Raw genomic sequence first — 24,201 nt, forward strand, 5'->3', positions numbered from 1 at the left:
CTTTCAAAACGCTGTGCAGACTTATTCTTTATTTTTGTCCCCTATCTTGACAAAGGAACAAACACCCGCACACTGTCTTCAAATGCAGTGAACCAACTTTTAATAGGGAAACGGCAACATTTCGGCCTATGTGTCCTTCATCAGGCTATCTTTATGTAGTCCCATATCTTACCATTAAGAAATGTAATTAACAAATGAAAACAAGACTAATTTCCCCAGTGGAACACAACAACAACGGTAATAAATAGACTTCTTTTGCAGTCTGTTCTCATATCGCGCCACCGAGTGGCGCGATACGAGCTTGTAGGTCTGCTATTTTTGAAAAAAATCGAAGAACGACTGACATTTTTATAATCTGATCTCAGGTCAGAATGGGTCAATCAGACCAATGTGTGTCCAGTGGAAACCTCGTATGAATCTGATCTCAGGTCAGAATGGGCTAGTGTATCTACCAAGGGAGGACAGAATTAGAAACTCAGTTACTAAGTATCAGTAGCGATCTGTCTCTCTCCGTCTTCTTTGTGCATGTGCGCACGTTTTTGAGGAGGTGCAGAGCTGAATGTGAGGCCTCACAACAAACCAAGCAACCTCTAGAGTGCCATTCACATAACAAGGTTAATTAGCCGTTATATGGCACTTAATTACCGCTTCCTTCAAGTCCCAAACTCTGTGTCAAGGGCACTTATCATCACACTGTGCAGTGGCTCCTCTATTCCTCTTGTTTCCTTCCTTGCTGTAGTTTCTTCTCCCTCCGCGCCTCCGTCTCCCTCTGACGCAAAACCATCACGACTCACTGCATCCGAAGGCTGCAATCAATCAGGCTCTCATTTTAACGAAGCATCACGACTCAAGGAGGGTTTATTTGTCAATGTATTCATGCAGGTACACCGAGTGTGCGAGCCTGTGTAGTGCAGCACGCAGCGACATGTTGGAGCATTCATCGAATATATAGGCGTTGGCTACAAGGATTCTTTGCAAACTTATTATGAGACTGAGGGCTGCATAGCTTGAATCCATTTCAAGTTCAAGCTCAAGCTTTATTTGTCTCCCGAGGAAGAAATTTGTCTTAGACAAAGGACCCGCATGCAAGCATGGCCCTTATGCCCATGTCGCCGCAGAGCAGTACCAATTATTGATACAGCATAAGGCTTATAAGCTTATAAGCCTTATGCTTATACTTATAACCATAGTTCAAGGTTTAACTTATTGAACACCTCGGTAGAAGAATCCTCTCACCCCCAAACCCCACCACACCTTTCTCTATACAGTATACCTGTTGATGCTACTGAGTTCTCTACCAATATATCACATTGGATGTACAGTGGAAACAAGCCCCTTTGGGACTTTTAGCATATAGTCTTTGACTGTGCTGCCTGTACGTTCAATCAATCAATACTTCATCGTATGACAAATAGCAAAACAAAAGCTCACAACGCATCACAATGTGACAGACAGACAGACAGACAGACAGACAGACAGACAGACAGACAGACAGACAGACAGACAGACAGACAGACAGACAGACAGACAGACAGACAGACAGACAGACAGACAGACAGACAGACAGACAGACAGACAGACAGACAGACAGACAGACAGACAGACAGACAGACAGACAGACAGACAGACAGACAGACAGACAGACAGACATTGCTTTAAATTATTAAGTGGCAGATAAATGGATTTCGGAAAACTAAACTAGAGACAGGGGGACTGGGGTGTGGGTGGGGGAACAAACAGAGAGGGAAATAGAGAAATAAAACAAACACAGCTTGACTGTCAAGCAGACACTTAGGTTAGGTGGGATAGTTTGATTTCTTAGCTTGCTTTCTTGGTTGTAAATTGAATGGTGGACATTTGGCCCCAATTCCATTCTCCCTCATTGTGGCAATCCACAGAGAGAAAACTAGAAGCTGTAAAAAAATATATATATATATATATATATATATATATATACATACACACATATATATATATATATATATATATATATATGTTCTCACGCACCTTCCCCTGCTGATTTTGTGGGAAAACTGCTCTTAGTAAATTATTGCTGTACTGCAGAAAGTCAGAAACCTCCTATCTCCATATTTAAACTTTTTATACTTGATATCATACAACATAACACAATAGCATCAACAGTAGTAGATCGCAAGGAGACATTTCAAGCTTGTAGATCTTCTACTTTTGATGCTTTTGAATTGTAATCGTGATATATGGGACATAATGATGTTTCTGCCAGACAGAGACAAAATCTATTCTTTGATTTTGAAACCGTAGCCTTCATGTTGTTGCTAGCTGTGCTTTTCTGAGGCTGTTGCATGTTTCAAATCAATACATTTTTATTTCAGGATCTATGTCTACCTACGCATTTTGTAGTCAACTTTTGTAGTCAGCCTACGTTTACTGCGTTGGCTTATTAGCTGTGCATTCGTTTGTGGTCAGCAGTGGATCACATTGCTGCTACAATCATCATAACGTTGTCTTCCTGTGTGGTGGTCAGTAATCACATGAACATAACGGAATAACTCATTGCTCATACTGCAGCAGCATAATCAGACATTTAACCCATTCAGGACGTGAACCCCTTTTGGTGTTTTAAGCATTATGTTATAGTGTAGCTATTGTAAAATAGCACATCTACAAGCTCGTAGCGCGGCACTCAATCTGCTATTTTTGAAAAATCGTGAAAATGTGTCGCAAATCTATGAATATATTCTTTCAGAGCGAACTTTTTAAACTCAAATCTTTGCTTCTGGGGAGGGGGTGTCCCTGGAACAATATATTTTCAGATGGGGGTCCGCGTTTTTTTTTAATTATTTTTTAATCGGCCTCAGGTCTACCCAATATCGTTCTTTTTTCCCCTGTAGTTACTGCCCTTTGGCTGTATGGCAGTATACATCAGGGTGGTTGTATTTAGTCTCCCTGTTCTTCTATTGAGACATTTAGATAGTGTCAAAGGTCACGTCTCATCTAGGGTTCTTTGGGATACACTGAGCGCACTGTGCAATGCTAACTAATATACGAGAGTGCGTTCCCGGTGCACATATCTGAATGCACGCCTAGACACAGGATCTGATTGGCTGATCCCCTGAGCAAACAGTGCATGGGCTCCATTAGCTCATTAGTAAACATTTCAGCACTTGCCCAGGAAATGACCGGGTTCAAATCCAGGGTAAGTTACATAGTGGAGCTTTAAAAGACTGGAATAAAATACTGCTGATGATAAGTGTTTACCTTGTGAAAGTTGGCACACAGAATCTCACCGAAAGAAAGAAAGAAAGAAAGAAAGAAAGAAAGAAAGACACAGACGTCAGACACTAGTTTGTCCTTGTATCTTTGCAACAATGCAACTATGCAAAAAAAATCCTATAGTAGGCCTATAGCCTACACCACTTTTGAATGCACATGTAACAAAACAAGCAATATCAGTGTTTGTACATGCATATGTGTGTGCGTATAAGTGCGTGCGTGCACACGCGTAGCCATTTTTTATCTCCAAGGAATGTGTCCTGTCCTGCACACATCCACACAGTGAGTTCCACAGCATCAGCAGAAACTATTGGTCTACGATGGGATACCTTACATTTCCATATCCAATCTCATTCTGACGAGTCCTATACTGCGGCACGGAGCACATTTTCACCAGAGGGGAAACAGGAGAAAGCTTTGGCACGCGGAGAAAATATGAGCTGCTCCCGATCCTCGCTGCAGCCATAGCAGAGGCTGGGGGTATTGCACTGACATCGATCAGGGCAGAGCAGACCAAAACATGTGTAGATAAGTGTGAGCGATGCCTGGTTTACGCCAGCAAACCAGCTCAGAATCTGATTAGATTTTTATTTATCTTGGTTGGGGGTCAGGGGTTTGACAATAACCGTATGCCTGATTTGCATTTGGTTGCATTGCATCAGATTCCGCAGTAGCAGATCTACAAGCTCACAATGCGTTGTTGTGAGATGTAATATTCTCCCTTTAGCAGTACCTTTGCTGTGTTGCTTATTAGTGTTGCTTCACCTGCATTTCAATAAAGCATTACTTCATCTCATCTCATTGCTGTCAGGCAGAAACATTGTACAAGCTCCCAACTCGTTGTGAATTGGCACGTTGTGATCGGCTAAAGTATTTTCACTACTTTTAGGCGACGTATACACTCTTTATGATGAAATTGGGCATTCATGACTGCAAAAACATTAATGATGATACAAGCTTTTTGCCTGACAGCAACGGTTTCATCTTCTTATGTACAGCATATTTCTATCTGATTCATTAAAACTGGAGTGGTGCCCATGCTGTGATGTCAGAACAGGCCAGATTCATGGAGCTATAGGGGTGATCAGGTCCAGAGCCCGGGCAGAGGCTTTTGTGCTGGTTCTGGGCAACCGAAATGCATGCCCCACTCAGTTATTATGTATGTGTTCCTTTTATGCCCATACATGGAGTTCTTTGTCAAGCGTGCCAAATGAGTACCGTTATAGCCATCTGTCTGTGTCCCTTTTATGCCCATATGTGGAATTCTGTGTCAGGCATGCCCAAATATGGAGTGGTGTAATGTCGGAACAGGGCAGCTCCATGTATGGACCCTGGGCATGGGCCCTGTCCAGAGCACAGGCGTTTTTGTGGCGGTTCTGGACAACCGTGGGTCCGACCGACTCGACACCAGGCACTGCACCCCCTGTGGTAGGGTGGAACGCGTGTGTCGAATTTGAAGCCGGTGGGGCGACGGACGAGACTCGGTGCATTTATAGATAGATATAAATGCTCTCTTCCTTTCCTGCCTTTGTAAGTTAGAACACTGCCATTCATCTGTGCAAGTGACATCAGGACACACATAATAAAGTAGCAAAGTAAGTGATCCGAATGAAAAATATGAATTGTATTCAAACATTAATTCCTGCCGATAATAAGTCTTTAATTGGACCAGAAGGAAAAGCTGCTCTTTTCATATCTGTGACCAGCGGATGAAAACAACAGCAGATGTTTTGTTTTGTTTTGTCCTGCCTGTATGTATGGTTACACTGTTGCATTGTTTTGTGAACTGTATTGTACAATGTATCTGTGTTGAGGACCCCCTCTAAAATGAGATCTCAAGGGGCTTATCCTTTCAATAAAGGTATATATGTAGGAAAATAAGATGAGAGAATCATGAGGTGAGCAGTAACCACTTGTAGGCCCTTTACAAAACAATTAAATTGTGAGCTTGGCTATTTTGGACTACCGTTTTACCCACAGGAATATGGATCCTAAGAGGTTCGAGTGGTTAAAGGGACACTTCACCCTTTTTGCAAAAAAATATATGTTAATGACGTTTAGAAGCTTTAGATCACTTTCCTGGGGGTATTTATGTGTGTAATATGTGGTTTTAGTTATTTTAGATTGTAGCAGTGAGCCTGTTGTCTCTGATGTCATGGACACTGGTCTCACTACCTTCCTGGACTACAATTCCCATAATTCTTTGGTGCACTGCTCCTCCTTGTGGATAGGGGGAGAGCTGTCTTACTGAGACAACATGTAGTCCAGGAAGGAAGTGAGCCCAGTGTCCATGACATCAGAGACAACAGGCTCACTGCTATAATCTAAAATATCTAAAACCACATATTACACACATAAAGATCTCCAGGAAAGTGTTCTAAAGCTTCTAAACGTCATTAACATATATTTTTTTGCAAAAAGGGTGAAGTGTCCCTTTAAGGGAGAGAGGCAACAATAAAGAGCTGCAAAGAGAGGGAGGGAGAGAGAGAGAGAGAGAGAGAGAGAGAGAGAATGTTTTATTTGTGCTCACCTGTTAAGACACATTATGAACTTGTGGCTAAATATATTACCCGACTAATCCACTGACATCCATAATTTATTTCCCATCAAAAATTCAATCTGGCACAGTGTGCGCCATTATTCAAACGTGTTAGGGGAAAAGTGTCGCGTTTGAATAAATTACGAATTTAAGGGCTCAGTCCCATGGCTTGTCATTATTCCAAAGCCATTGCTTTGAGTGATTTAAGTGGCAGATCAATGGATCTTAAAAAAAAGTCCTCCATATTTGGAGACAGCGGGGGCTGGGATGGGGTTGCTGACAAATAACGGAGAGGGGAGTGGAGAATTGAAAGATTTAAAGAGTAATTTCAAAATAAACACAGCTTTTACAGTCCGTTTCATTTGGCCTTTTTGGTGTGTTTCTGAGAAGCAGCTTTTCTGATTCTTGAGGAGGACTGTGTGATCTTTGTTTTTTTTGTTTTGTTTTTAAGCAGCTGGAAAGCGTTCTTTGGGGTATACTGCCGCATTCTTCTCCTAGCTTCAAATTAAAACACTACCTGATGTTGAAGCACTATAGCCTTGATGGCCATATTATTATACGCCAGTGGTTCCCAAAGTGGGGTCCCCCAGGGGTCCTTGAGGGAGTTCCAGGGGGTCCACAGCTAAATGATAGTTTGGAACCAAATGGACCCTGTAACTCTGAGAGTGATATACAAACGGGTCCATTTGGTTCCATTTGTACACTCTCAGAGTTAAATTAACATTGACTTTACAATATAAATTAGGGTCTCAGAGATAAACTAAAGTAGACTAATTTGCATATGTCAAACGGGGGTCCTTGAAATTAAATGGGTTGATGGGGGGTCCCTGACATACCTTTTTCACATGGGGGTCCGCGGGCTAATAAGTGTCAATTTGGGCGTCCTTGACATGAAAAGGTTTGGGAACCACTAGTATACGCAATAGAGGTGCGTGCATTGACACTGCCCTCAAAATTCCATTCGATTACGAATCACCATGGTAACAGTTTGATTCCACGCATGCATTGGAATGCATCACACTTTTCTATATTACTGCACCACATGGCACATTGTTCATCAGTCATTACAAGCAGTCAGATATACTGTGTACATTGAATCTTGACCATCAGGTCAAAATCCGTGTCAGATCCTGTGTCTAGGTGAGACATGACCTTTGACACGATCTAAATGTCTCGATAGAAGAGCAGGGAGACAGAATACAACCACCCCGATCGTAAAAGTATTAGATTGTATTAACAACATACTCTGTACTACCATACAGATTGGTCAAAGTTACATTTTATTCATTAGAAAAGGTTACATAGTGCTTTTTTGAATGTTTTAGACATATTTGACAGTGTCAGCTAGTTGTTTACTAGTTGCTATACGTTACTTGATGATACATTACATCAGGGGTTCTCAACCTGGGGGTCGCCAAATTATTGTGGGGGGTCCCCAGATTATTTAAAAAAAAAACTATTTTTGGCAACTGAACTGGACAATGTGAATTAAGAGTTTACATAGTACACAGTGCATTCATAATTACATTAATTCCTTAATGATTGATTATATCTGGTTTCAGTATTTATGTATGATGTATTTTCTCTATTATTAAGGTTATTGTAGTGGTCAATTTGTATTGGGGTGGGGGGGGGGGGGGGGGGGGGGGGTCGCGAGACATGGACAAAGCATTTCCAGGGGTCCCCAGCCAAAGACGTTGAGAACCCCTGCATTACATGATTAGCTGAGACCAAGACCTCAGTCGGTTGCAGGTGTTGTTGCTGAATTCTAAGCATTTTGAACATGCAACAAGGTCAAGGTTAATCAGACAATATTTGAAAGCTAGAGGGAATAGAAGGGTTGTGTTCTAGTAAATGGACCATGCTGTCACCTGTGGGTGACGTGGTGGATCTTGCCGATGATGTGAAGCATGTCGTGATCAAACAAATTAATTGATGATTACAGAGCGACTGAAGTAAAGATCTCAGCGGGGGGGTACAGTATAACGTGAAACATGATCAAACGCACTAATGCATGATAACTGCTGCTGGAGCCACTGAACGGAGGGGAAGTAACGTTCCCTATACCAAGTATACCAACCCACACTAATGCATGATAACTGCTGCTGGAGCCACTGAACGGAGGGGAAGTAACGTTCCCTATACCAAGTATACCAACCCACACTAATGCATGATAACTGCTGCTGGAGCCACTGAACGGAGGGGAAGTAACGTTCCCTACCAAGTATACCAACCCACATCTATGGTTGGGATTTCAACTGATAAAAGGCCATTTCATGGGCATTTACTGTATGTAAAATGTACCAATACCACAATGTAGACATACTACACATAAAAGTCTGTCGTTCAAAATGTACCTCGAGTTCAAACGTGTTTGCATTAAAATATACTTACAGTAAATGTACTCATTATGTACATAATGTACATAATGGCTGAAGTGGTTAATGCATGTTTTGTAATAATAACAATCAAAGTAACTAGTAACTAAAGTTTTAAATAACTAATGAAGTAAAAAGTACAATATTTGCCTCTGAGATGTAGTGGAGTGCATCAAGTATTGAAAATTGGAAACACTCCAGTTAAGTAAAGACATCATCAAACGTGCACTTATAAGTACAGTACTCAAGTACTGTACTTATAAGTTGAGTTACTTTTCTAGATCTGCACAATATCTCTGAATGCGATAATAAAGTAATCTATTACTATTGTCTATCAACAATAATGATCGTTGCTGTCGGGAGGAAAACTGTTACTTTTCAGGATTCAAATGAAATAAGAACATAAATGGCAGATCTACAAGCTTCAGAGTAAAAGCGGACATGTCTTTCCAGCACCCCAGAGCTTCTATTTTGAAGGCATCCCGGCACCAATTGTGTTTTAATACAGAATGGAACTGTGGACAGAATCTTATCCAACGATATAACATATTCCAAGTCTTGGGTCTGAGATGCTAGATCTCATCAAATGGTGGTCCGTGGCTCAAATGCTAAATAAATAATGGACCTTGACATGAAACGGGTTGGAAACCACTGCTGTATGGGCTCCAGAGGCCATGCAGTCAGAACTGCATGATTAAAGTCAATAGTCAATGACGGTGGGAGCTTGCCAAAGGTCAACAGTCAGTCACATAAGGGAGCTTGATTGTGGACACTGGCAGCTAAAGGCACAAAGGTCGCTCTGTTATTGCTTATTCTTCCTTTTATTTATTTATTTCATAATGTTTATTTATTGTATTGTCAATTTATTGGATTCCACTTCATTTTGCTGTTGTGAAGCACTTTGCAATTCTATGTTTTCAAAGGTGATATACAGTAAAAATAAAATGTATTTATTCATTATAATTAATTGTGGTGTACAGAGGAGAGGTGAGGGTTTAACTCAACACACTCTTCCTCCTTAGAAGCAACACACTTAAAGTTCTACAGCTTATAAGGGGGTCAAGGTTGGTTTTGGAGCTGGCCACTGTTATTGTGTGTCACACACACACACACACACACACACACACACACACACACACACACACACACACACACACACACACACACACACACACACACACACACACACACACACACACACACACACACACACACACACACACACACACACACACACACACACACACACACACACACACGCCTGTTCACGGAGAGAGTGGCAGTTCATCTAGTCAATTAACATGGGTATTAACCTTGAGACACCTGATGTGTGCCTTTCCCATAATGACGCTATTATGCTTCACCGTTAGCTTAACGGAGTCATTAGCGGGTAAATATATGTCTTGCTGAGGAAACGACTACATTTGGCTCGTGGAGAAGAGAATGAGGTGATTTGGGAGAGAACACCAAGTCAAGAAAGAGAGGCAGAACTCAATCTTATAGAGGCTTTGACAGTTCAACTCTACAAGACGAATGGGTCCCCACCTGGCACACATCACAGCAGTGTGCAACAGATGGGAGTTCTGCCATGCCCCGATCTAAGGACTGGAAAGGCATCAGTGTTTTAACAAGGTGCCAGAGAGTATGTCTAGAGTCTACCTAGCATCACACCGTCATGGTGTCTCTCTAATTACATCATTTCTTTCTCCAGATATGGCTGTTATAACTAGAGCCCAACCCGATGACAGGATTTTGGAGAGCCCTAGACCAATGTTTTGACAGATGTTTTGCATTTTGCCATGTTAATGTATGCCATGTTATATTATATACATTTTATATTTAAAAATAAACTTTAGCCCTAGCCAAATAGTTTCAGTAGAGCCGCAATTTTTGTTATGTTTGAAAAGCCTTTGACATGTGCTTATATAAAGACATGCTCAAAACAGCGACGCCAGGTTGAAAGCGAGCGGTCAACCTGCACTTAAACTCCCTATTTTGGTTGAGCGGAGTCCCTCAGGGCTCTATACTAGTTTCTTCTGTTTTCTGTTATCGTGGGGATGGCTTTCACTGAAGATAGCCGATCGACCGATCAGAGGGCCGATTGTTACCTGTGGACCGATTGTTACAGTACTTGTCGATCAGCTATTCTCTGCGGGGGTTTACATACAAAAGGACACATCGGCAGCATTATAGAGCGTCGCAGTCGCGCCACCCTTTCAAGACGACGAGGGCCCAGGAAATAATTCCCCATTAATTTCAAAAAGTATTTATTTCAAGATCTGTATAAGCCTCGAACAAAGCAGACTCTGATTGTGACAAATCATGACGACAAACTTTTTCTTTTGGGCCGAACACATAATTAGAAAGAAGAAAAAAAGGCATCTTTTAATTGTTTTTCTTCTTCGTAATTATTTGTTCGGCCCAAAATATTGTGTTTGTTGTCATGCTTTGTCACGATCCGAGTTGGCTTTGTTCGAGGCTTACAGATCTTTAAATAAATACTTTTTGAAATGTCTATGGGGAAAATGCATGGGGAATTATTTCCTGGGCCCGTCGTCGCCATGAAAGGGGGCGGGACTGCGACGCTCTATTGCTGATACAGATAAAAAAAAGGTCAAACAACGGTTGATATTTATGTGCCAAACCGGCCAGATGCATTACACCATGAAGTCCCAATTACACTGTTTGTCTCCAGATTGTGTTATAACCTCTATTCTGTACTACAATGTTCTCCTGCCACAGATCCTGTGGCCTGAGCAGATTGCCTGCTTGATTACATTTCTCCATTTGTCATAAATTATTCACTGGTTTGTTTCTAAAGGCTAATTCATTTCCTTATTATTTAGTGTTCAATGTTCAGACTCAGACATTTACGGATCAGAGAAGTGTACAAGATACCCGACACGTTCTTCTGTGTGTGTGTGTGTGTGTGTGTGTGTGTGTGTGTGTGTGTGTGTGTATGCATGGTGATTTTATCATGTCAATGCTTGGATAAAATGGACACTGCTGAGCGAGAGCATGTGTGCTGAATCTGAACTAAGGGGATGCGCGAATATTCCCTTTGCAAAGACAATTAAACCAGAAAAATCACGATATTACAATATTCAAATTGCATACGACAATATCAATATAATATCCATACAGCCCATAATACTGTTATGTGTAAAGCTTTGCGTAAGGATGACCCTTGGGGAACAGAGAACAGCTCAGTGTATACCGTGTATACCTTAATCCAGGTGTTAACCCTAATCTCACATGTCAATTTGACCGGCCTCATGAATGGCAGCTCCATTACGTGCAGATTGGGACCGCCGAGCGGGGAAATTGGACACTTCTGGGCTTGCGCGAATAGCCATGGAGATAGAGTTCAATCAGTCTGTGAAATGGTCTCTGCTAGTTGTCCATCAAAATGATTGAACCCTGTAACACATGCTCACTGTGTGACTGCTTCTCTTCTCTCTACCTTCCACTCCAACTCATTTTCCTGCCCACTCTTTTTTTCCACCATCCGCATACGACTCTCGTCGTGTTGTAGCCTAAATCTCTCTCTCTCTCTCTCTCTCTCTCACCCGCCGGTGACTAAATCGCTTTGGATAAACATTTACGACGGAATTGAATCTGAATAATTCCAGCTGCAGAGGCATTACAGCACAAGTGAAATGTGCATAAAATTTACACATTACTTCACTGACTTTCTATCCTACCTTATATAGGATTTCCTTCCCTACTTTCTTCAGAGATGCTGTTATTGAATGAATTATGCATAAGGCAAGGGTAGACCAAATTGATAATGCAGTACCGTAAGGGGGGTGGGGGGGACGCTGGTATTCCATTTTAGCTCCATCCAGCTGACGGCTGCTCAGATGGTCATGGTGAGTGCATGGTGAGGCAGTTAGGTGTCTGGTAACAATATAGCTGCCTTTGGCGGAATATTCCGTCAATTAAAATCAAACACTGACGCGGTTGCTATAGGCAACACCTTCGTCACCCCCAGCAGCAGGAGACGTGCATGTATGTGGGGACCCCCCTGGGGGTCCGGAACCACATGTTGAGTCACTGCTCTCTACAGGAGGGGTCAAATCAAGCTGTTCTTCAAGGTGTGCAACAGGATGCTGCAGATGTTCTACCAGTCTGTTATTCGTCCTCGCCTTTGCAGTTAACATCAAGAGCACCAACAAAAAGATGGCGAGGACTGCTGGCTCTTTAGTTGGGAGTTAAAGTGGACAGACTGGAAGTGGTTGCAGAGGATGAGGAGGAAGATGGAAGCCACCCTGATATTAACCCTTCCCACCACCTCTATGCAGTGGTTTCCAAACAGGGAGGTCGGGGTCCCAAGTGCAACATTGTTTTCTCACTCAACAGTAAACCACCGAACATACATATAGAGGGTATGCGTGTGACATCATCATCAAACCAGGAAGTTATGCGGGAACGCCTACTGAGTGCCACAAAATTACTTTCTGGCCTTGACAGCTCATACATCCAAACAGAAAAGTCCAATATGATTGCATTAAACAACGTTAAACTCACTTTGGCACTCACTTTGCCACTCGATTTGCCATTCACTTCATGCATGCACATACCCTCTATACAGTACATGGCTATCAGCACATTTCCAAAGTTACACTTTAATGACTATTATTAAGACATTCTTCCGTTTTTTTTAAAGACACTCTTGATGGAGGTCCAGAGGGACCTATCACAGTGTCACAGGCTTCAGGCACAAGACTGGCGAGGACTCTGTCAGTCCTTTGTGCCGTATAGCCATCAGGCTACAAAACCCCATTTGCTCCGTTCTGTTCTTAGATTAATTACCCCTTCCTTCCCTGGCACATGTGCTCATAGACTACTGGGATCCGATGGGCACTAAAGTATCATAGCAGATGCCTGCTTAGGTTAACTGCTGAAAATGCTTCACTGCATTTATTGCGTTTGCCGCACTTCATTTTATATTGCTCATTACATCCACTGTTGATTGACTGTATTATCCATAGTCCCACTGTGTGGGACGACTTACACAATATATCAGTGTGATATCCACCGCCGACAGTCTGTGCATATTCACTATATCCATTCATGGATGATGCTGTAGTTATATGTTCATATTCTGGTGATGGATTGTACATTATGCCCTATACTATGTTGTTTCATACCTGCTGTGGTGCTCTGAATCTCCCCACAGAGATCAATAACGGTCTGTCTATCGTTTTATGCTTGCGTGTTGTCAAAGAGATGTTTCAAAGCACAGCTATGACTTATCAACTGCACAGCACAATACTGTACATGCATTGAATATATCTAGCAAAACTGTCTGTTATTCAGGTAAGTTCCATTTGCTGTAAATAAATCTAATACATAAATCCAAGGTTCTTTATTATTTGTCTCCCGCGGAAGAAATTTGTCTTAGACAAAGGGCCTGCATGCAAGCGTAGCCCTTATGCCCATGTCGCCGCAGAGAAGCGCCAAATACATCTTTCTTGCAACATCAAAGAACACGTCCAAGGCACCCCGTGGTTTTGATTCTAAAGACGTTTATACACATCGTTATTGTTAAGTACAATGTTGAGGTATTCTTACTTTACTATTTCCAATTTTCAATACTTTCACTCCTTTGCGAGTATACTTCTCCCACCACTGGCCAGAGGCAGGAGACAGAAGTCATGGACATGCAACGCCAACGGGAGAGGAAGGAATCCTGTTGTAGAGCGATGGATGGAAATTTCACTGCCTGCCTTCTGTCTTTGAGCTCTTTCACTCCAGGCTCCTCAGAAGATGTGAAACCTTCAGCCCATCAGGTCAACTTGCTGACATATCTGTCAATACAGCCTCTTGTAGGAGGTACAGTAAGCCATAACCTTGCCCTGGCTGTGCACCATACCTTCTAGGCTCTCTGTCAGCCTCTTGTAGGAGGTAGGCTATAACCTTGCCCTGGCCTAGCTGTGCACCATACCTTCTAAGGCTCTCTGTTTGGCTTTCTTCTTAATCCAGTCAATACTTACACAAACACATGCTACGGTACACAAGTTTGTTATATTGTTGTGCTGGGAGGAGAAACATGTGGTTTCTTTAAAAGAGAAGAAAATTCCTAACTGCCATTGAAAAATATTGGTTTATTTTATTTTTATTGCTCGTATTGCATTAATTCCCTCAGTCTAGCCCTCACCATGTGACACACATTCCTGTACGTACGCAAACGTTGCGGGGACACACACACACACACACACACACACACACACAGTCAATTGATCACCTGATTGATCTGGCCTGTTCTGACAAGACATAATAACTGGGTGGGGCATTAATTTCCAACTTGCATCGTTCCAAGTAGGCCAGTGCCCAACGGGCACCACTCTAGTGGCCTATATATCAAAATATAATAATCAAGCAAAGAAACCAACCACAGGTGCGCTCACTCGCACACACGTACTCCAAAACCAACAACCATCCCAGGAGCAACCAGGCAATTAGATACAATCAGGTGAATTTAAAACAGTTCTTTGGATCACCAGTGAGGCAATATATGGTAATAATAATGCTTTGGGGCATATGTGCCTTGCAGCAGGTCCAAGTGAGACTAACTAACAGCGAAGGCAGAAGCATTTGCATGTTTTGCAAGAGGCTGTGTGGGTTTTAGTTTTTGTTGGAGGTGATTGGGATTAAAACCTTGAGACAGATATGTTTTATGGCTGTCAATCAACAAACTACATTAACCCTATGTCTGAGACTCTGAGTTATATTAAATAACTAAAATAAATAAGGGTCCGTACCTGCGTCAGTAATTCTTTATGCTAAACTAACTGTTTTGCAGACCCAAAAGGAAATACAAAACTGTTTCTTTTGAAATTTAAACAAAATAATAATTAAATTAAATTGAACAGTCAAAAATTTAAAATACAAATGTTAATGCACAAACTCAGTTTTGCAAAGTTCCTATAAATGTCTCCAATGAGTAGGCTAAAGTATGCAAAAAGTAATCCAAAGATAATCAAAATAAAAATTGTAGATCTTCTATTTTCTGAAAATCAAGTAATACATAAAGTTAAGTTAAAAGGGCAATGCATTGCTCAAAAAGGGGGGGGGGGGGAGTATATTCCTCACCCATAACCTTCAAGTCAGAAGGAGAAGGCCATAGCAGGTTGCTTTGTCAAAAAGCTCTGAATGGATTCAGAGCTAAACCCTCAGAAATGTTCCTTCACCAAACTCTTCTCCTTCCAGATCTCAATGTTTTCCGACCACATGACAAACAACCTCTAAACACTTCCTGTACGTTTTATATGTGTTCCTGGTACCTCACTTCCTGGAACTACCATGCTTTTTCCCCACAGCTCCTCCTATGATCAAACCTTGTCAACAGAAAAATGAATGACATATTCAACTCTACAAAACAAAACTTTATTTTCTCCCTCCGTACACTACATTCCGCGTTTAAATGAAACCATATTGTAACCACTATATTCCCTTGTTTATCACCCATTACGTTACATTTCATTTTCTTTCAACACTCATATACCAGGACAGGGAATGTCTTCACACATTTATGTGGCAGTGTCACATCCCTATTATGGAGTGAATATCTGGCAAAAAATAGCTACAAAGCTCACAACGCATCAAAGTGCATCACATCATATCACAACGCAGCATGTTGTGAGCTTGTAGAATGGCTATGTTGGGCTGTAGAGAGTCTCTGTGGAGGGATGTGGTAACAGTCTGATTAACCGTTAAGAGCCAGGTTCTCTGAAAGGTTTCCACAGTAGCTGGAACCTCTCTTACATCAACGCTAACTGCAATTGATGCCCGTCTGGATTAATACCTTTTTTTTTCCCTCTCTTTCATTAACTTGTTTCTCTTACATCAACTCTCTAGGTGCATTAGTGCAATTGATACTGTACCCGTCTGGAATAATACCCATTTCATTTGTTTGCATGTGTGTACACTACATAAGCATCCTATTCTACTCCCCTCTGGGAGGGTGCGTGGGTGGCTTGTTTGGGTTTTGTTTTTGTTGCATTGCATTTTCTGCCAAGTAGAAAAATAAGATACTACAGCCTGTTATCTGATATGCTGTACTCCCAGTTCATTAGATTAGTTCATTCTTCAGTTTCAATTTTGGAGATGGTTTGTCTTTTCAGTGGTCTGTGTACAATTTTCTTCATTATTTAAAACTTTGTTTATTGAGATTTCTTTGTTCATGAAGTGTGCCTTTTTTTAATTTTTTCTTAATTAAAAGAATAAAAGGAAATAAAATATATCGGTGAAAGATAGAGCAGACAACACAAAGAAACCCTTGCTGCAGTGCACCGCACACAATGCGTCGTCGTCGTCGTCGTCGTAGTAGTAGTAGTAGTAGTAGTTGATGCCTCATTCTTACAGGTTGATCTTTTCTATTCGCTGTGAAAGATTTCTAAAATAAATGGTGTTTTATTCTGTGTCGTGTCATGTCATCGTGACACAAAAAACACTTTTGAAGAAATAACTTTCCGGTCAATTTAATTGAACAAAAAGAAAACTACATATTGCTCCACCGAGCTGTGTATGCAAGGACCACTCTGCTCCCCCTTGTCCATCTCTCTGAGTGAACATTACTATAATGACTTTATCTTTGTATTCTTTGTCCCAGCCTTTTCCAATCTTTTCCCGCCTCCAACCTCACCACCAGACAATGTAAATGTCCCCCAAACAGAATGACAAAAGGGACGAGAAGATAGCGGCGAGGAGGGTCAGATGACACAGGCAGATACGAGGTGGCGGAACAAGGCCAAAGGCACTAGGGACATTATGACCTTCCCCAGTCTAAAGCCTAGGCTTTGCACGAACGCGGCAAAATGGCCTCGGCGAGTGCAAAGTAAGATCGACTCCCACTCCCGTTGCAATAAAACGCCCCATTCAACATGGAGGTACTTTACTGACTCACTTTCTATGCAAAAAGAAGTGCACTTCACTTACATAACGAGTTCACCGTGATGGTTCATTACTACTCGCTGATACCACCAACACACTCACTCTCTCCACTCAACACTGTCGCTTCGCTCACACCTTCCATTAAGAGCAGAGAGGCCTACACACCTCCTGTTAACCGCAGGCTTTGATCGTACAACTTGAAACGCCTGGGCATTAACGTTAAACGCACACCATCATGCATACACTATTATGCAAATGCCCTGTTTATGCATGTTTATACTGTGAATCCAAACAGGCATTTGCATATATCTGGTTTTATGCAGAATTGAACAGCAGAAGCATTAAACCTCATGAACCCAGATAGCGTCCTATTCTGGGGGGCGAACTGTCAGATGGCAGAAGGGCCACTTTAGGGCCACTTTACCCCGTTTGCAACCAGATCTTATCTTAATGATGTTTACCATAGGACACAAGATGCACCAAGTGTGTAATGTGTGTTTCTAGATATTTTTGTCATGACGCCATGTTCATGACCAACATTTATCATGAAAATGTGGTGTCACTTCCTTCCTGGCCTCAAGTCACATGCACCTCCACACAGCCTCCCCCCTCTCCACAAGGAGGGGCAGTGCAGCAAGGCATTATGGTCATTGTAGGAATTCAGCAATCCAGTAAAACCCTAGTCAAACACACGGACCACATAGGGTGCAAATTTCAAATTGTGCTGCTGTTATCTACTACAAATACTATTAACATTCGTTAACAGAACGTTAAGGAACCGGAATAGTTCAAATCCTAAAGGATCCCAACCCTTATAGTGACGCGTTGTGAGCTTAATGTAAAACAGGTAGGGGGCCTAGTATAGAGCCCTGGAGGAAGCATGGTTTTCTGTGGCTAAACAGATCCTACGACTGAACCATCAGGCATTGTCGTCAAACTCAAAACTAAAACTAAAACATACGCATTAGCATATACTGTAAATGCATGTTTAATATACGTTTACACTTTTTATGTCAAACACGTTTGGACTTACCTCTGTGCCAACTTGTCACAGAGGTGACAGGAGACCAAATTCACATTCAAGGATCCTCAACATCATCCAGATGGAGGAAACTTTAATATTCATAAATGGCACCATTACATATTTAAGGGCAAAGTGGAAGGTGAATAAGCTCCCGCTGTTCACATAAAAAACTGCATCAAACCAAAATCAATGACTCTGAAGGATTGCTTTCCCTCGATAGATTTAATAAGCTGCCTCCTCCCTCTTCCTCCCATCCCTCTCCTCCTGAACACATGGCCACGGTGTGCGTGTGTGGTACTGTGAGGTACACACAAGGCACTGTACTGTATGTGTAATCTAACAGAAGCACAGTGTACGCGTACGTACGCCACCATCCACCTTTGTACTCGAAAAGTATACGAAATGCAAACCCTGCAGGTAAACCCTGATGGTTGATTTAATTGTACACCCAAAATACCCCAATCTACAAGATCAGTGAGCTTGTAGATCGGCTATTTTCGTGCTGGCATACAAATCCAGTGGTGGAAAGTAAAAGTACATGTAGTCAAGTAATGTACTTGAGTACAATTTTGAAGAACATCTCATAGTAAAATGTTGTACTTTTTACTCCATGACAATTATTAGGAAACTTAAGTTACTATAGTTATTTGTAGATTTATATTATTATTACAAAACCTACCGCCTTTTGTAGATCTATTTTCAGAAGATTTGTATAGGCCTACATTTGAAAACTGCATAATGTACGGCGCACTGAGAGTTGAGCCAGAAGGCAAAGCTCTCTGTCTACCGAGCAATCTTCGTTCCTACTCTCACCTATGGTCATGAAGTGTTCCTACTCTCACCTATGGTCATGAAGTGTGGGTCATGACCGAAAGAATAAGGTCGCGAATACAAGCGGCCAAAATTAGTTTTCTTCGGCGGGTGGCTGGCATCTCCCTTAGAGATAGGGTGAGAAGTTCAGTCACACGAGAGACTCTGAGTAGTCGCTTCTTCTTCGCCTGGAAAGGAACCAGCTTCTGGTTAGGATGCCTCTCTGGCGTCTCCCTAGGGAGGTCCTCGATGCACGTCCCACTAGGAGCTGACCCCGGGGCAGACCAAGGCGCAGTTGGAGGAAACACTAGCGACTCACTAGCCTTGAAGATTGATGGAAGATTTTCTTGGAACTTTTACTCAAGTTAGACTTACAGTGTAACAAATCCTCACAGGAGAGTGAAGCTGAGGTTGTTAGAAGCATATCTGCTGCCATGGCAGGCCGAGCCACCCACAGGGAAATCACAGGCCCAGTGAACCAGGAAGAGCTCTGCTGCGCTCCCTGTGATCCGCTCCACGTGTTGTGGCCTCCCCTCTATACCTCCGGCCAGCTCAGCAAGTTCATTAGTCGGACAAGGTTACCGAGAGAAAGCCAAAACCACAGCGCGCACACACCCCCGCACACACCCCTGTGTTCACCACTGAAGATATGTTGTGCCAGGGACCGGTCATGCAAGATTTGTGTTGTTGAAAGATATTCCAGAATTCTATTTTGTTTTATATAAATAGCAGATCTATAGAAGCTCACAATGCATCACACCTTAGGCTTAACCGATCTACAACTGATCAGCTATTTTAAAGTTGCCGATGTACAGTATGCTTAAAGTGATTAGACTGATTTATATTAGCTCACTGAGGACCCCCTGGGGGTCCCCGGACCTTACTCTGGGAACCACTTGACTTGTTTATTTGTTTTTTCATGCAAAGCTATTACCCGGTGTTGTTAATATTGTATTCTGATGAGTCATGCTGAACTGGTAATGATTATACACTAATTAAGCGTGAGAGCGATATTATGATGGGAGAACAGAAGACAGGATTAAACTAAGGAGAGATGGCCATGTCAACATTCTTTCTCACCATAGGGGGTATTATTCTGTGCATCTGTTTGTGCATGTCTGTGTGTGTGTGTGTGTGTGTGTGTGTGTGTGTGTTACTTCTACTCCACTATATCTCAGAGGCAACTATAGTGTACTTATTTGACAGCTTTAGTTACTATATTATTACTTTGTAGATTACCCAGAGCCCTATACTCGACCATTTGAAAATAGACAATCTACAAACTTACAATATGATATGTGAGCTTGGAGATCGGCTATTTTCAAACGTTTTGTGTTGCGTTTGGGTTAGGCATTCAGGGGCTGTGTGAGTGTGAGTGTGTGTGTGTGTGTGTGTGTGTGTGTGTGTGTGTGTGTGTGTGTGTGTGTGTGTGTGTGTGTGTGGTAAATGGTGAATGGTGCATTTATATAGGCCTAGCACTTTTAATCCACAGTATACATTCACCTAGTGCGCAAACATTCAATTCAATGTAATCAAAAAAGTCAACCAAAGAACATCCTGTACAGGTTCTCCCCACTAGTCCAAAACACCTTGAAGACCCTATAAGGAGCCCTCGTACAAGGTTTCTTCCAATATACATGCACCACTTGGTACCACAGCACCTCAAGGGCCCTTAAAGGCCCCAGACTTCCCTACCAACAGCCAATGAGAAATGTGAATCCCTTGACTCCTTCAAAACTGCTCTCAAAGCACCTACGGACGAAACTGGGCCCATAAAAAGTCCTCAAAGTAGCAGTTTTTGTATTGACTTGTGCTTTCGTTTGAAATGTACCCATACTACATACTGTGAAATGTGTTTTTCAATCAATCAATCAATTCATACACCAATGGTGCTTTTTGTTTATCCAGTGCTTTTTACATAGTTTGTGCATCACATTCACCAATGGCGGAGGAAACCATGCAAGGCACCAACCTGCACATCAGGAGCAATTAGGGGTTCAGCGTCTTGCTCAAGGACACTTCGACACTAACTCATGGGTGAGCCCGGGATCGAACACGGAACCTCACATTCCCATCCGGCCTCTCTATACCGGCCACTCTACCCCTGAGCCACTGCTGCTCCCTTGACATGCTGTCTGTGCATGCATATGTAAATGGTAAATGGTGCATTTATATAGCGCCTTTATCCAAGGCGCTTTACAGAGATTGTGCATTACATTCACCCATTCATACACCGATGGCAGCGGAAACCATGCAAGGCACCAACTAGCACATCGGGAGAAATTAGGGGTTCAGTGTCTTGCTCAAGGACACTTCGACAGTAACTCTGGGGGAGCCCGGGTTCGAACTGGCAACCTTACGGTTACCATCCAGGCACTCTACCCCTGAGCCACCGCCGCCCCCATGCATGTGCATGCGTGCGCGCATCCATAGGCATATTATGTATGTGTCTTGCATGTGTTTTCGTGCCCGCCAGGGGCATGCTGGTTAGCATGTCAGTAGAATGAATTCTGCTCATCATGACCAGCACAGTCCAGCTGAGCTCTCTAGAGCTCTCGTGCAGCTCTGCTATCGATTACCCTCAGAGACGGTATATGCCAGACGGTCTAGGCCAGGGTATAGCTACAGTATCCTGAACTAAATGACTTCCAAGATACTCTGTCTTTAGTCTCTCTGCCTGTGTGTGTGTGTGTGTGTGTGTGTGTGTGTGTGTGAGCGCATGTGCGACGTGTGCGTGCGACGTGTGTGTGTTAGGACCATATAATATTCCCACAAGAAACAATGTAATTAAAAGTCAGATTTCTATGTGCCACAGCTCCTGTGCCACAGTGCCTGCATGTGCCAGATAATGGTGTCTGTGTACAATCTTGCAGTGCACAACAAACAACAAACAGATGCAAACCATATCAAAACGCAGCCTACAGTATATGTTTCCCTCAAATGGATGTATACAAACAAATGAATCTGCACCACATCATCTGGGTTGAGAATGAGATTCATTTCATAGGCATGTACATCTCTGCAGACAATCCTGTTCCCACACAGCAGGATCTCTGGCGTTCCCTGATTGCACACACACACGCGCCCTGACCTTGCCATGCAGCACATCAACCATTCCCACACAAAGTGATTTCATAAAGCTACAGTAGAACAACAACGCAGCAAGCCCACGTCCACTCCCGTTTCAACTCATGGGCGAGGAGAGAGCAGACACTATAGACAGACTTATAAAACCACTAAAAGATTGTCAGTGTTTCATCCTCCATATGGTAATATGGAAGAATGTTAAATATTGTGGCTATATTTGAATAAACCAAAAGGAATGCAGGCCGGCCTATACCACAAATGGAAAGGAAACACAAACAAGGCTGTGTGTGAAAAGCAACCGACACAGATGCGCAATCCAACAGTCAGCAGCATTCAAAGTCACACACGCACGTTACATGCACCACCACCACCACCACCATGCTCGCTATATTATCCTCCTCCAGTGCGCCCTTATCACTGGAACAGATCGGTCGCCAGCATCTTAACGCAGTCTCGCCTATATTTGCTACACGATTTGCATGAACAACAGTTGACATCATCGCCAGGCGATCCTGTGAACCGCTGGCTGGTGGGTTTTGTTTTGGATACGATTAAGTTATGAAGAATATGTATATATAATTATTAAGAATATGATGACAGAAACATTAAGATAAGACCAGGGCAGGGACAGCGTGGAGACAGACGAGACAGGGAAAGCACCGCCGCTTCTTTCCACACTGTGCACAGAACCTCTCTCCAGCAGAGAGCTCTCCTATTTTACGCGGCGTGATACACTGCACCAAGCGTGCATATGCAGCCCCCTAACCTCTGGTCTGCTTTGATTCTGCCCTGCATAATCAAGGCAGTAACGCTATGGACCAGAGCTACCCCTAACCCCACTAACAACCCACATAGACCAATTGATTTCTCAACCTTTTATGAATTTCGAGGACGGTCGGATGCCACCGACCCTCATTCGACATGCATGTTTAATGTAGCTCCCCAATCACTGAAAACGTGTTAATCTAACTCCGAGAGTGCAAATGTAACCAAATGGATCGTCGCGACTCCATTTGGTTCAATGTTGCACACTCTCGGAATTAAAGACCGCGCGTAATGGTCCATTTGGACCCTCGGCGGTCCCCGGAGGAGACGTTGAGAACCACTCCACAGTGCCTTAGCAGCCTCGTTTACATACCTGGTTTTTATGCCGAGAGCCATCTTCGAGTTCTGAAGAGGTGTTCATGACTGATCCCCATTGGTCATTGATCATTCTCCGGAGAATCTTTTCAAGCTCACCCGCCTGTTGTTCCAGGCGATGGGGAAACAAATTAAACCACTCTCTTTTGTTTTTGTTTTTCCTGTTCTCCTGTCCTTGGGGTTTATTCCATATGCAGGCGAGTAGCCTTATCCCGTTTAGCCTACGAAATGAAAGCAAACAAACAAAACAAAACTAGGCTAGGCTACTTCTTCTCGGCCACGTTGAATACACAGCAGAGCAGCAGCGGGGACACACGCTTCTTGTCTCGTCGTAATAACGCACTTGAAGAGAACTTCGATTCCTCCAGAGCGTCTCCAATATAGTTATTGGGTTGTTATTCCGTCAGAAACAGACCGATGTGATGGAGGGTCCCTGCGTCCGGTATAGCCTACTGCTGCACCGTGCCTCACAGACGCAGATACAATCGTATTAAGATGTTCCACTCAAATAGAAGACAGCAAAAATATATACCTATTTTGTGTTCCAGCCAGGCGAGAGAAAGAAAGACAGAAGGAAAATATTTTACTTCAAAAAAAAGCCCAACTAGATTCGTTTCCAGCTATCCAATAATGCTTAACTGCGTGAGAAATAGTTGAAAAAGATACCGGCGTCCGTCCGTCCCGAGTCCCGACTATGTCCAGTTGTGTGTGAAAGGTTGGTGGTGTGTGTGTGGAGCAGCAGCGGCCGCGTCGCTGATTCAATTCCTCCGTCTGATCGAACAGCCTATAGACTATAGATTCCGTTAAACCGTCGCTGACGCGAAGGGATATAAAGCCTCCTTTCGCTTTGCCCTAGTTTAGGCTGATCTGCATTGATGATGAAGGGAGGAAGGAAGGTATTTTCACACAGATGCCTTTTGACGGAGCAGAGAGCGGTGCAGCTGGTGGGTCAACATGGTTCCTCAGTGCCGGCTCTGCCGAGGCTTAATTCCTAGACTGTCTGTCAGTCAATGCGTCGGTCCCCTCCGTACGCGCCGAGCATCTCTCCTGCTCCGCTCCGTGCGCTGCGTGCT

At 42.9% G+C, this 24,201-nt stretch overlaps 1 protein-coding gene across 1 annotated transcript in view; it reads right to left on the reverse strand.

The window, feature by feature from the left end:
- fibcd1b (fibrinogen C domain containing 1b) overlaps window positions 1-23,201 on the reverse strand; it is a gene marked incomplete at both ends in the record, with an annotated part of 218,001 nt that extends 194,800 nt beyond the window's left edge. Inside the window, one exon of the mRNA XM_083794061.1 lies at window positions 23,127-23,201. Coding sequence (XP_083650187.1) covers window positions 23,127-23,201 — 75 coding nt within the window. The remainder of the gene's footprint in view (window positions 1-23,126) is intronic.
- Window positions 23,202-24,201: the final 1,000 nt, after the last annotated feature.

This window comes from Protomyctophum parallelum, assembly GCF_964188405.1.
Source record: "Protomyctophum parallelum genome assembly, chromosome: 21".
NCBI classification, from domain to species: Eukaryota; Metazoa; Chordata; class Actinopteri; order Myctophiformes; family Myctophidae; genus Protomyctophum; species Protomyctophum parallelum.